Raw genomic sequence first — 14,276 nt, 5'->3', positions numbered from 1 at the left:
TATTAAAGGAATTCGAAGATTGCTTTGGGGTAGTTACTAAGCACATCTCTTCTGTGTGTTTCCAGACATCCTCCGGGAATTCAACCCTTCCCTAAGGGGCTACGCTGTCGGCACTGGGAAAGAAGATAGTCCCGGAGCCTTCCTAAACCAGGCCGTGTCAGGAGCCCAAGCTGAGTGAGCAGGGGAGCTTTGGGAATGAACAGCATAGGTCCTCGGGGGACCTGCTTGGGGGTGTGGCCTAGCCTGGGACATATGGCTGAAGACTGTGGGGCTTGGTCTAGGGAAAGGGTCTGAGGGTCAAAGATTAGACCAGGTGGCTCTCTTGGGGGTGTCCATTGCTGTAGAACACACAAAGCTGCTTGCTCACCCCCAACTCTACCCCAAGAACTAGTAACAGTTGACTCTGATGCTTTGAGCAAATTCCTTTTTCTGGTCTATAAATCTGATGTCCACGTACGACAGTGGCCATAAGAGGGCTTACTCTGAGTCTCAGCTTGTAGTGCTCTGTTCAGCTCTATCTTTCCTGTCCTCCTCTCCCTCCTTTCCTCAGACATGCTTTTCGGAAGTTTTTTCAGGCTCTAGACTTTGTGTCCTTCCTAGGTCTTCGGTCCCCTACTGGCCTCCCTAAGCCTTAGCCTCTAAGAGATGGGCTGGCTGTGAACCCTCCCAGGGGCAGTTGTGAGGCTCAATGCCATGTTGAATGCAGAAGTTCTGGTGAGCTACAAATAGCACACAAATTTTGGTGAAGATGGTGGTCCCAGCAGCAATGCAGCAGAGCCCCCCAGGGAAACCAGTTAATGAACAAAGGAACCACTACGTCATGGTCCACGGGCACCAAATGCAGGTTCCTGAGAGCAGGTCGGCTTTCCTGGGTCCCACAGTTCTTTCTCGCTAAGGTCCCAGAGCCTTGAGTGCCTTTTGAGTTTGCTGCTCGGTCAGAGAATAAGTGAACACTATCCCAATTTAGGAAAAATAAATCCTATCTGGTTCTTAATCCTGTTTTTCCGGAATTATCACAAACCTTATTTTACCTTGGGATTCTGTGTTTTGGCTTCTAGATTCCTGACATCATTCTCCCGTTTCTCAACACCATCCTGAATTTATGAGCTGCCCTAGTAACTTTCATGCATTCCTGACAGGAAAGGTGACAGGTTTTCCAAAGCAGAGATCACATAAAACCTAATAGGTTTTAGAGTGAATTCTGTGGCTTTATTTTCCTTTTGGTAGGGGCAGGGATGAAAGGCTATCGTTTTACCACTTAAATTTTGAGCTTACTTTAAGATTACCATAATTTTGCTTTTTTCCGAGCGTATGTCAGCTGGGGGTATAAGAGGAGAGCTGGTTATAAGCATGACTAGATCAGAAAGCCATCAAAGAATGAAATCTTAGTCAAGAAGGTAAAAGTAACCAAAACGGAATGTGATTCATATAGCCCTGGATTTCTTCCCGGCTTTCCCCCAAGGCCTTGGGACTCTTTTGTGCAAGGCATCCATTTGTCCAAGCACATCCTGAGTTGTAAGGAAGCTTTAGAATTATTATTCCCATGTCACAGATGGAGAAACTGTAGCAAAAAGAGGCAAAGCGGCCTGAACAGATGCATCAATCTGACCACATGTGCCCTGCAGGCCTTATCCCAGGTCTGATGATAAACCCTCAAGCATAAACGGCAGTGTACAAGTAACAAAGCACTTTCATGTCTGTTATTCCTTGCGATGGACACAACAGGAGGTCACATACCCATGCTTTCTTAAGGATGATACTGAGGCTCAGGTCAAGTAATCATCCTAAAACTCTGGTCCATAGAAAGAGCAGCTGCCCTGGTAGCTTTAGATTTACAGATGAGGAATCCGAGGCACACACAGGTTACATGGTTTACCCAGAACGTCCACCCAGGTTAACTGATACATAGAATACTGTGACCAAGAACAGGCCGGTTGGGCTAATAGTTATGAGAGGAAAAGGATGATGACAGCTCATGTTTCCTGCTAGGCACTGTGCCCGGGGTTTAATTGATGATGACAATGATGGTGATTGTGATGATAGCAGAAATAATTTGATGGGTTATTTATAATATGGATGCCTACACTGTGCAATTCTAAGTTGTTTATGGACACCTTATTTAATCTACCCAACAGCTCTATGAAGAAGATACGCTTACCATCCTCATGTTACAGAGGGAAAAATCTGAGGTTTTGCAAGGTCAAGCACTTTGCCAAGGTCTCTGAGCTGGTCATTGATGGCATCGGGATTCACACCCATGCTGTCTGGCTCTTATTCCTTAGGGCTGCTTTGCCCATGTCATTTACTGCTCCCGATGACTCTCTGAGATGGGGGGTTTATCTCCATGTTTGCAGTCTTTTTGGACTGGAAACTTAAGTTACATTCTCACAGTTAGCAAGCCGTAACTAAATGTCAAAGCCAGGTGTGTCTGACTCAACCCTGTCACCTCGAGGGTGAGGGCTCCTTGAGGCTAAGGTCATGGCACCTGCAGAAACGGGCTCCTGCCAGGTCTTGCATGACGTGACATACTCACAGGCAGCCTTCTGTTTGCCCCAAATGAGTCTGGCATGAAAAGGAAAGAAAAGCATTAAAAAATGTGCCAGTCAGAACAATTCCACAAACAGTGTCCTCCTATGTGGAGTGCTCTGCCCTTCCCAAAGCATAGACATTGCTTACCACCCCCACCCCAGCCCCAGCCGAGACCGAATGGGAAAGAAGCTCTGTGGCAGGAGCATGGCCTTAGTCCAATTTGCCTGCCATGTACTAGATTCCATGTATTTGATTCCTATTCTCTCTGCTAAGTCTCCTGCCAGCCTCAGCTTCATAGTCCCTGCTCCTCACACGACTCTTCTTGTGTCTGCCTACAGGGGTTTATCTGTTCAGGCCAGGAGGCTGGTGGACCTAATGAAGAATGACACGGTAAGTCTGGGGGAGGTTCCCCAGATTTGAGGTAGGACTCCCTGAAACAGGGAGTAGGCAGGAGAAATCCATGGAGACAGAGAGGCCCAGCTTTGGGGAGAGCACAGGGCCACCCAGAAGTTCAGAGTCTACCTTTAAAAAAAAATAAAACAACAAATGACTTAGCACTTAGGCCTGTGTGACCTATGACTGCAGAACCAAGGAACAGAAAATGTTGCTATCCCCCCAACCCTGTGGTGTGTGAGGACCCATCTCTGCCAGTGTTCAACACTTTGTATTTTCCTTAACTCTGGGGTAAGATATTTATTTACTTGTTTTTTCCTATTCATTTCAGAGGATAGATTTTCAGGAAGATTGGAAGCTAATAACCCTGTTTATAGGAAGCAACGATCTCTGTTATTTCTGCAATGACCTGGTAGGTGTCCAGGCCCTTAACTCAAAGCTCCCACCAGGGAAGGATTGCCACCAAGGGGCCCCTGGAGCAGTGCAGCTGGGCTGGGCCGGGGGGCCTGTGGTCGGGTGTGGATCCAGCCCGGGATTAACCCTGAGATGGAGAGGAGGGCATTCACCTCCAGGGAGAGATGCAACAGGACAAACGGGACTGATTATGAGATTCATCCTGATTAGGTTTCCTACCAAGGTGATCATACCATAAGTCAGCATCTTTCTCCAGTATTGAACTGGCTCACCATCTCCACCTTTATGCTGTTACTTGTACAGGAAAGTTGACTTCCTAATGCAGGCATCTAGGCAAAGTTCAGATGGGAAACCCAAGAGCCAGGCTACTGCCCTGTGGGTGTGGTGCTTCTTCCTGGAATCCCAGATTCTCTGAGGTGGAAGAAACCCACAGCCATACCGACCGGTCTCCCACCCACAGCAGGGATGCCTTCCATAGAATCCAGGGGTTGGACATTTCCAGGGATGGGCAGCTCTTAATTTGCAAGGTAGCCCTAATTAGTATTACGAGTAGGTGCAAATTGTTTTGTGCTATTTTGTGTTAAGCCCAAATCTACCTCCCTGTGACCTCTTCCTGTGCTGGTCATGACTGTACCTCTTCTACATTCAAGTCAGCTGACTTTAACAACAATGGGTTGGTTTTTTTTGTTCTGTTTTCCTTTGTTTTGTATAAGCAATGCACATAGGAAATGTATCAAAGTACAGAGACAAAAAATATTCTCTATAACGTAATTACAACATCCAGAAATGCCACTATTAACATTTTGATAAATGTCTCTAGCATCTTCTGTGACTATGGAGAAATTGCTCTATTATTTTCTCAAAATGATGTCATCCTGAAAATATTGTTTGGTAACCTACTTTTTTTTAATAGCAACACATTGAGAAGATCTTCCTATGTCAATATTTGTTATCCCATAAAATAATTCTTAATGACTGCGTAGTAACCCATAATATAGATTGGCTGTAATTGACTTAACCATTCTCAATTATTTGGCATTTAGATTATATTACTTCTAATTATGCCTGTTATAAAGAACACCAAGATAAACATCCATCTCTATGTACATTCATAATTGCTTCCTGGTATATAGTCTAAGTAGTAAGCTTTTTAAGCGAAAAGATATATATGCTTTCCCAATGTTTTATCATGAAAATTTCCAAACATACTAAGAAACTGAAAGACTTATATAGTAAATGCCCATCTACCCACTACCGAGATTCTACCATTGTTAACATTGTGCTATATTAATTTAACACATATCCATCCATCTTACTTTCTGGTGATGCCACACATTTTTAATGCTGTGGATACGTATTGCCAAATTGCTCCCAGAATGTTTGTGCCAATTACGCCTATTTGCCCACATTTCAAGTGGCAATGTATGTTATTTAATAGCTGCTAAATGAAAACATTGTATCTTGTTTTCAAATTTCGCACTTATTTACTTACTAGGTAGGAACAAACTTTTATTTCTCTTGTTTAATGCTCATTTGAACTTCTCCTTTTGATAAATTCTATATTATTGGCCATTTTCTGTTAAGGTATTTATCTTTTTATTATTGATTTGTAAAAAGCCCTTATATTAGGTATACCAACCCATTGTCAAATATGTTGCCTATTTGTTGTCTTCTACTTAGGTTTGTTTACTATGTTTTCTGATAAACAGAATTTTTATTTCCAGTTTCATTTGTTGGGCATGCTTCCTATGCCAGGCGGTGGACTAGGAGCTAAGCAGAGAAGTGAAACACAGGCTCTATTCTCAAGGAACTCACTCTGTCAGGGCAGGGAGACACCGTAACCCGATGAGAAAAACATCACAATATGGTTCTAGTGCTGAAGTCCGAATTGCCACGGGAATTGGCAGGGATGGGGGTTAGTGTCAGAGGTTAACACAAAGTAAGAGGCTTTCCACCTGGGACTTGAAGTTGAGGATGTTTGTCAGGCAGAAAGGAGACCAGAAGAGCAAAGTTTAGGAAGTGGCGAGTCTTGCTGTGGTCTGTGAGCACCTGCCCTGGGAGGTGACCCAGCCCCCCAGACCCCTCAGAGCCGTCTTTCCTTGCATCAGAGTCACCAGGGCCTGGGGGTTTTAAGCTGCGATGTGAAGGGCTCACAGCGGAGTCCTGTGGCTGCTGGGCGGGTGCGGAGGGGGGATCACAGGCCCTCTCCCACTTCCCCCAGCTTTGTCTGGTTGGTAGGGCAGGGCTCTTGGTTCGATTTGATTTGGAGAAAGGGTTCCATTGCTTTAAACAAGTTGAAGAACCACAAACATCAAAATCAAGAGAAAGAACCATTAAAATGTGTTTACGCTTGGGGGAAGGGGTTCACAGGACCCTTCCTCTTCCCCTCTGTTATTCCTTAAGTGATTTGACTGAGCAAGGTCCCCAGCCCCTTGAGTCTCTCAGCGGAAGCAATCAAGCCATAGGACCAGAGGATGTTCAAGCTGCAGGAGATCTTCGAGGTCCTCTGCTCCAACACCCCATTTTAGAGGGGCCCAGAGATGCTATATGCCTTAGCTGGGGCCCTGCATCTAGGTGATAGGAAGTGGATCCAGAGCTTTCTTTAGCTCCATGCAGAAGAAGGGGTTTCCTATGCAGAAGAAAGGGGTCACAGCCATGACAAGCCTGAAGACCATGGGGTTGGTATGGAGGCTGGGGCCCCCAAGGCAAACCTATGTTTCAGTGTTGCCCATTCTGGCTGAAACACAGGAAGGAAGGGACCCAAGAGAGGAAGCCACCTTGGTCTGCTGAGAGAGAGAGGGTAATGGATGGTGTTAGACATTTTCCTCTTCCTGCAGGCTCACTATTCTCCCCAGAACTTCACGGACAACATTGGGAAGGCTCTGGACATCCTCCATGCTGAGGTACGCAGGCTGGGTCACACGGCCTCTGAGCAGCTCAACCACAGCCCTCCTCCTTGGCCTCAGACAGCTTGGAGGTAGCTCTGGCTTCTAGCTGAGACCTCCCTGCCAGGTCCCCTTTAGCTGGAGACCAGCACTGACTCGTGCCATCAGTCCTGGTCCCAGCAGCCTGAACGCAGAGGTGCCGACGGGGAGCAGAAGGAAGCGGAGTGGCAGGGGTGAAGGGAGTGGGTGAGGCCGGATGGGAGGCAGTAGACCTGCCACCTGGCGAGAGGGGCTGCCTAGCACCAACCCTGTCAGGAACCGATCCTGCCTTTGCTCAGGTTCCTCGGGCATTTGTCAACCTGGTGAATATACTGCAGATCATCAACCTAAGGGAGCTGTACCATGAGGAGAATGTCGGCTGTCCAAGGCTGATCCTCAGGTAGGACAGAAGCTTCTCCCCGTTCCCGAAGGGGTCGCGGGGCCCTTGGCAGAAAGTGGCTGTGATTAGTTAGAAAACCCACGGGCAGAAGTGCGAGGAGTACTGAGACCATCCCGTTTTCTAACCTGACAAGGCCTAAAGGAGACTTTTGTGACCTCAGGATGGGCCTCGGCCACCTTTGGCGTATGCATGTACCGCCCGGCCATGCTTCTGTTGTCATGTCAGCTCAGGACACCCTTCAGTCGCCTAGGGGGGAGAGTCAACCATGGGGATGGAGTGGGCCCGTGTGGACAAGGCTCACTGGCCCCTGGCCCACTTTTGAGTGTGTTCAGAGCTACCCTGCCCCCCGCAAGGGGCACATTTCCAAGACAGAGGGAGCCTCTGCTTGGTGTAGGGGCTCCAGGCTGGTCATTCACAAATGTAGGGCTATTGTCACTTGCTAGAGGAGAAGGTGGCCAAATTAGATCAGTAGAGTCTAGAGGACAGTGTCTTCCTCAGAGAACAGAGACCCTCAGTCCCGGAAGACCCCCAAGAGGCCTTCTTCATCCCCAGTCTTCAAAGCCAAACAAAGGTGGCTCCCTCTCTAGTATTATGTCTCCGTGCCTCTCATAAATGACATGTCCTTCTAACCCAAACATGAACATTTCTCACAGCATTGCTTCCTACAAGGCCTCCTCTGGACCATTGGCTGATGTCATGATGGCTGTGCCCATTCCTCCCACCCCCCGCCAGCTCTGTACCAGACACTCCCCCACTCCACACACACCACAGTCCTTAACGCATTACATGGTAATTATTCATGAGCCTCTCCCTCATAGTCCTGATCTCTGTATCTGAGTCACTGCGAACACAGCATAGGGGCACAGCGGCTGTTTGCTGAATAATTCACAAGGGCCAGATTCGCTCCTGGAAATTAAGACATATCTTAGCTGCTCCCCTGAAGATCCATGCCAAATCTCACCTGGGGGCCCAGACTGCATAGGTCCCTTCAGGAGGTCTGAGGATGCTGTGAGCAGGAGGATGGCTGGATGACACATGCCTTTTAACGCAGCTGGTGTCAGGCTTGCTATTTTCAGCTGCTGACTCATTCCCTGGCTCCCACTTTCTCCAGTCACTGGGCCACATGGGGTTTAGTGTATTCATTCCATTTCAGAGCAGCTCACCCAGAAGTCTCTTGTTACTGATCAATGCCGGGTTTGTAAACAATTAAATCTAAAAGTTCAGAGTAGGCATTTGCCATGTCCGTTCTCAGATCTAAAATGGCCAGGTCACTGACTCTGGGTTCGACAGGCTCGGGTCCGGCTGCCCCTCCGGTGCTCTGCTCTCCCTGCCCCTCCACTGTTCTGTCTCAGTGGTGGTGCTTTCCTTGGTGGTGCTGAGTCTACACCGAGCCAATCCCCACTGTAGTCCCCCTGGACCTAAAGCCCAGATTTGCAAGATGGTGCCAGCCAGACCAGAGCTATGTCTAGACAGAAGCAATTTAACTAGGGTTTAAGAGCTCAGGTTCAAACCAGATGGACTTGAGTTCAAGTCCTGGTTCCTACGCTTGGCATCCACATGACCTTGAGAAAGTAATTAAATGCACTGAGCCTCAATTTTCTCATCTATAAAATGGGGATAATGGTAACATAACTTCTAGAATAGCTAAGGAGGATTAAACAGGTTAAAACCCATAAAACTCCTGGCACAGTAAGTATTCAGTATGTGTTAGCCATTATTATTGTCATTGTTTTAACTATTTTGAAAAGGAGGTATGCCTTATCTGTACTGCACCATCCTCAAATAGTCATAAGGTCACTCAGCTCCCTAAAAATCACTCCTGCAGATGTTAGAAGTAATGATTTCATTTTCATGAGCAAATCCAGGTCTGGGAAATCTTCAGCTTCATCTGGTACACTTAACAGGTTAGCCAGCCAGGGCCCCCATTAACACAGACTCCTGATACCTCCAAGTTAAATATATTTCTGTGTCATGCACTCAGACAGTGATTTCTTCTGTTTGGACTGCAGGGATTTGTGCCCCTGTGTCCTGAAGTTTAATGACAGCTCAACAGAACTTGCCTCCCTCGTTGAATTGAATAAGAAGTATCAGGTGAGCTGCGAAAGGGTTCTGAGCTACACAAGTCCTGCTGTGAGGTTTGGTTTCTCTGGGTGGAAAATGAGCACATGCGTATGTTGTTTTGACCTTGACTGGGTGTGAGGTTACCACTGACCAGTTTGCAGATTTAAAAACGCTCTGCAAGGCAGCAGGGACTACGATTCCATTTATTTGAATCAAGCTGTAGAGCCAAGTCCCTGAACGCACTTCACCAAGTCTCAGTTCCTGGCCTTATACAAAAACAGATATTTCCAGTTGTCCCTGGGCATGTGCATGAGCTTCCACCTCCCAGGTGGGAAACTCTCCACCCAGGGGAGTCTGGAGGATTCCATGAGACAACAGGCATTCCCTCTGCCCTGCCCCCCCAGGGAGCAGCTGTTATTGGGGAGCAGGGGGGAGAAAGAAAGTCAGCATGTGCTCTCCAAACACCCTGTGGGTCGTTTGTTTTAGGCTTTTCTCCATCAAATCTTTGACCAGAACAGCTGACTCCCTTGACTCTATCTTGAGTTTCCCCCAAATATCCAGTCACTCGAGAGGACAATGGTAGCCTTCCAGCCCTTCTAGAGTGGGCTGCAAACAGCTCCGGGTGGAGTCATCCTTTAAGACCAAGCAAGGGCTCCTTGGAACAAAACGCTTCCCTGCAGACTCTTTTGGGAACAGCCATACCCGTCAGGGATGTCAGGACTCAGGAGAATGAACCTCTATTTATCACGCTCCAATGCTGCCACTCAGCCCTCCAGGTGACTCCCCAATTGCATTTCCTTCTGCCACGAGCAGGTGCCTGTGTCCCCATGGCCTGTACCAGGAGAGGGAAGTCAGCAAGGTTATGGCCACGAGAGCAAACCTGTTCCGGGTGGGGTTCTTAGGTGCAAGCAACGAAAGCTTAGGAATTCTGTTTAAGCAGATTTATTATTTCAGTAGAATACCTGGAAGAGCTAGAAAGCTAGGGTCAGAGGCCAAGCCACTGGAGTCATGGAATTTTAAGAGCCAAGCCATAAGAATCGAAATCAGGACAAAGAACTAGTCCAGCGAAGACACCATGGACACCACTGTTCCTGCCGCTTCTAGGAACTGGATGAGCTGCCACCCTCAGCAGAAGGGAGTCTGTGCTTTCCCTCCATCTTTCTATCACCAGCTCCCAACCCCAAGCCTGAGGCGGGAGCATTGATTGGGGACCTTTGGGCACATGCTCATGCCCTAGGTGTGCGGGGCATTGGGAAAGCCGGCATTTGCCTTTCTCACCTTCTACAGTGAGAAGCAGGCTGCTTTTCATACAGTAGAGTTTTTCAAACACATGGAGTGGGTTCAGATGCTGGGTAGACATAAAGGAGGACTAGCCATCAAAATTGCCTTCACTGACCTTTCTAGATTGGCCAGCGGTTCCCAGGTCTAATCCTGAGACCCTAATTAGCATCCTGGAGAAGCTCCTAGCTCAGCCACCCGAGGCCATCATGCCCTCTCTCAGAATCCTCACCCCTACTTCCTGCAAAAGCTATGGTTCCCAGCACTCTCCCTGGAGAGGGCCATTGCTATTAGTACCACCGGGTGCCAGGCATTCTAGACACTATTTCTTTCATTTCTCAAGAGGTGCATGATGCCACTGTGGCTGATCCACAGAGTAACCAGGAGCATTGAAAAGGATTTAAGGGATGGTCCGGGCCTTGCCCAACATCCTCCGTTTACAGATGAGGAAATAGAGGTCCAGAGAGGGAAAGCATCTTGCTGAGAGTCACACAGCTAGTTAGTGCTGTTTCCCCTTCTCTGCCTTGCTCAAGACTCTGCCTGTAATGAGGAGACTCCCTCAGGAGGTCAGAGGTAAGGCTTCCCCAGAACAGAGGTTCTTTCTGGCCCACCCTGGGAAAGGAAAGTTCATCGTCTTCTGAAGTGACCACGCCAGTGTTCCCAGGTATGCAAGCCTGACTTCCCTCTCCAGCCAGAGTTTTGGCCCCAAATGGTGGAACCTAGCAAGCAGGGAGAGAGCAGAATCTGACATAAATGGGTGCCCAAACCGGGGTATTCGGTCATCCCAGAACTGAGCCCAAGTGGAAGCTGTGAGACTAAGAGCTCCGTTACCCTCCTAGACAGATCCAAGAGTCTCAAAAGGCGTGTGCGAGCACAGGAACACACGTGTTCACACACACGCACCATGCACAAGCAATATAAGTAGGCATTAAATGTCATTGTTGATTCACCTTTGATTTTCTCAACAAATGTAGAACAGAAATAAAATAAATGTAAGGATTATCCAAACAAGTCATTTAATCAAATACATACCCCACCCCCAGTCTTTGTTCAGAAGCTTTAAAAAGGGGATCAAGCCGATGGACTTGGATTTTTCCTTCCCTTCGCTTTTTTTCACAGCCCAGGTCAAATATATGCAATTGCAGCGGAGGGTGGGGGCAGGGGTCGAGGTAAGGGCCGATCTAAAAAGTAACTGGCTGGCTCCTGGTCAGGTGAGATTTTGCTGCAGACTGACTTCACTCAAAGGTCGGACTCTGTTTAATTCTATGGCAGAGCGAGAGATTGAGCAAAGACCGAGCAGATGCAGAGAGCCCCTGACCCATGTCCCCTTTGCCTCCTGCAGGATAGGACCCACCAGCTGGTTGAGAGTGGGCAATATGACACGAGGGAAGATTTTACAGTGGTCGTGCAGCCTTTCTTTGAAAAAATGGACATGCCAAAGACCTCGGTAAAGAACGCAAGCATCATGGCTAAGTGGGGGGCACGGGCGGTGCCCAGCTATTTCTGAGTGTCATCTGTATTACCTGATGTCTCATAACATGGTCCCTCCTGTCTGCTCTGTGACCAGGAGGGGTTGCCTGACAGCTCTTTCTTCGCTCCTGACTGTTTCCACTTCAGCAGCAAGTCTCATGGCCACGCTGCCAGCGCCCTCTGGAACAACATGGTAAGATGACTGAGATAGGAAAGATTATTCTCCCCCTGACAAGAAAAAGACTCTGGAACACTTTTGTCGGACCTCAGAGGCCCGTCACTCAGGCTGTGAGTCCCGGCACAGCGGCAATAAAAAAAAATCCCATTTCCTTTGTCCCTCCCTCCCTTCTCCAGAACTGGCCTGCATCCTGACCACCTCTTATCATTCTTTCTCACACTCCATCTTTCTGCTTCTTGGTTTAGCTGGAACCTGTTGGCCAGAAGACAACACAGCATAATTTTGAAAGCGAGATCAATATCACGTGTCCGAATGAGGTAGAGTGAGAAGCACATCCTTGCAATGGCTCCATCTGAAACATCTTTTCCAGCCTTTTAAAGTCTCATTAAGGTTTCTCAGTTCACTGCATACCAGGGTTCCACCCTCACTGCCAGCTTTGATCACCTACCCACTCATTCCAGTTAACCATCCACAATGCTCCGTCTGGTTGGACTGTGATGGATGACAGCCCCTGATGGCCAGGAGACCCTAGAGTGCTCCTTCATCTCACATGTCACAGCGAGCCCTAGCACAAGTGTGGGCTGCATAGAGCTCTTTCTTGCTGGAAAAAGGGACATGGCAGCACCATCCAGCTTTCATTTTGAAGGCTAGGGGCAGGGAGAACGTCAAGGTCAGGGTGGGACAGAAGGACACCCTGTCTCCATGCAGCCACCACCTCCATGGGAAGAGTGAGGAGCCTGGAATCAGATCTGCCAGGACAGAGGTGGGGATGGGGATGGTGGTTTGGAAGCTGGAGCTAGGAAAGCAGACAATAACCAGGGAGGCAAAGCAAATCAAGACCCTCATGTTCGCTCACAAATTGAAAGATTCTTGGACTTCTGCAGCTGCTCCTTCACCTCTGTGAATTCCTCTGCAGCCCCAGAGGGGGCCCACTGAGCTGGGGCTTGCATGGGGCAGGTCCTCAGAGCTCCTCACTTTTTTCGTCTGGGCAGGAAGGAGCCTAGGCTGCTGTAGGGTAGGAGTGGCATGGGGAGGCAAGGGGACTCTAGGGAGTAGGCGTATGAGCTTGTATTAGCAGAGAGTGGTGCCCTGTTGGGAGGGGGCAAGGTTGAGAAAGAGAGGTGACATAGCCACCCCAGCCAGCTGGGTGCAAGGTGAAGAGCAGACATGGTCATTCCTGGGGTCTGTCCTAATAATCGTGCTGCAGGGTTTATCCTAATTGTTCAAGCAGATTCAGAGTATGTTGGGGTTGCAGAGAAAGCCCCAGTGCATCCTGGGAGAGAGCCCACAGGGTCAGCCTGGCAGGGAGGGGCTTGCAATGCGGAGCTGGGAGGCTGAAGGTGTTGAAAGTGTTTACTCCGAGGTCAGCACTTCTTGAGGGTGGGCGAGCAAAGAGCAGTACAGGAAGCGAGCTGAATTGCCGTGGTTGCTCACCCCCCTCTTCTCACAGGACTGGCCGTTTCTGAGCACCTACAAGAACAGTGTGCAGGTATCTGCGTGTTATTTTCTTTCGGCTCACCAGCCACTGCAGTGGGTAGCCCCTGAGCTGGGGCTGGCCCAACAGGGTGGGTGGGAACAAGGAGGCTCACACTCTTTTATAAAGTCCATCCACCTGTACCTCAGATGGATGGACCAGCTAATGAAATCACAGCCTTATCAAAGACATAGATGAAGATTCTGTTCTCCTCATAAAGCTGCTGTAGAATCAGGGGTGGGGTGGGGTCATTTTGTTGACACCCCGATTCTTGCATTGGGTGGTAGAGGGGTCTAAACTACGTTAGCAGATCCCAGGCTGGCTGATGTTCAGAATCGCCTAGGGAGCGTGTGTCAAGTGCCCTTCTGGGCCCCTTCCCAGGGAGGCCCAGAAGTCTGGGTGAGTCTGATGCCTAGCCAGCCTCTCTAGTCCATTTCATCCCTGAGATTCATTTTATTCCCTTAGGATCATGGGAGCCAGCTGCTGTGCAGTGACAGAGACCCATCTACCACACCGCCCACCTCAGGTAAGCCCCCTGTGACACACCAGGACTCCGGACCTCTCCACAAGGACTCGCAGGTTAATGAGTGCTCCAGCAAAGCTTTTCACATGTCACTGAATGACTCAGTTATAGCCAGTGCTTGCTTCCTGTCTGGGTGGTCACCTGGAACAAGTCCCTGATTTGTCCCTTTCCACCCTGTAGCGATCGATGTCTTACCAGTCAAGCCTGGAACTGTTTGCTGCCCTCCCAATTCAGCCCCTTAAAGAGAGCACGAGTAGAGGAGCATGTAAACCCCCCGATCAGTGCCCCAGCCCTGGGATGTGCCTTCACTGAGGCCCAGACATGGGGAGTGGGGTGCTGAGGGAGTCCCAGGAGGAAGCCAGCTCTGCGGGTCATCCTGGGGCCCCAGGATCTGCAATTACTGCTACCTACAAGGCTGGAAAGGTCCCCGGAGTCTTCAGAAGACACTTGAGGGCACAGAAAGGCCTGACACGATTATTTCTCAGATTCTTGGTGGTAATCCAGAACCCAGACATAAATGGGCTGTGCATCAGGCCCTGAACCTCGGCTCAGATGGCCCAGTGCACTCAGGTCACTGCTGACCTCCCACATTACCGCTGGGATCCCACTGTGCCTCCTCGACCACACACCCA

General features: G+C 49.0%; 1 protein-coding gene across 2 annotated transcripts in view; it reads left to right on the top strand.

The window, feature by feature from the left end:
* Nucleotides 1-14,276, top strand: part of PLB1 (phospholipase B1) — a 147,814-nt gene that overhangs the window by 89,871 nt on the left and 43,667 nt on the right. For both annotated transcript variants that reach the window (XM_039887494.1, XM_039887495.1), the window contains exons 22-32: nucleotides 66-174; nucleotides 2,868-2,919; nucleotides 3,254-3,334; nucleotides 6,174-6,239; nucleotides 6,560-6,660; nucleotides 8,670-8,751; nucleotides 11,342-11,446; nucleotides 11,567-11,662; nucleotides 11,893-11,964; nucleotides 13,098-13,136; nucleotides 13,587-13,647. In XM_039887494.1, the coding sequence (XP_039743428.1) occupies nucleotides 66-174; nucleotides 2,868-2,919; nucleotides 3,254-3,334; nucleotides 6,174-6,239; nucleotides 6,560-6,660; nucleotides 8,670-8,751; nucleotides 11,342-11,446; nucleotides 11,567-11,662; nucleotides 11,893-11,964; nucleotides 13,098-13,136; nucleotides 13,587-13,647 (864 nt within the window). The remainder of the gene's footprint in view (nucleotides 1-65; nucleotides 175-2,867; nucleotides 2,920-3,253; nucleotides 3,335-6,173; nucleotides 6,240-6,559; nucleotides 6,661-8,669; nucleotides 8,752-11,341; nucleotides 11,447-11,566; nucleotides 11,663-11,892; nucleotides 11,965-13,097; nucleotides 13,137-13,586; nucleotides 13,648-14,276) is intronic.

This window comes from Pteropus medius, unplaced genomic scaffold, assembly GCF_902729225.1.
Source record: "Pteropus medius unplaced genomic scaffold, Ma_sr-lr_union100, whole genome shotgun sequence".
In the NCBI taxonomy this organism is placed as follows: domain Eukaryota; kingdom Metazoa; phylum Chordata; class Mammalia; order Chiroptera; family Pteropodidae; genus Pteropus; species Pteropus medius.
This window is presented reverse-complemented; position numbering and strand designations above follow the sequence as displayed.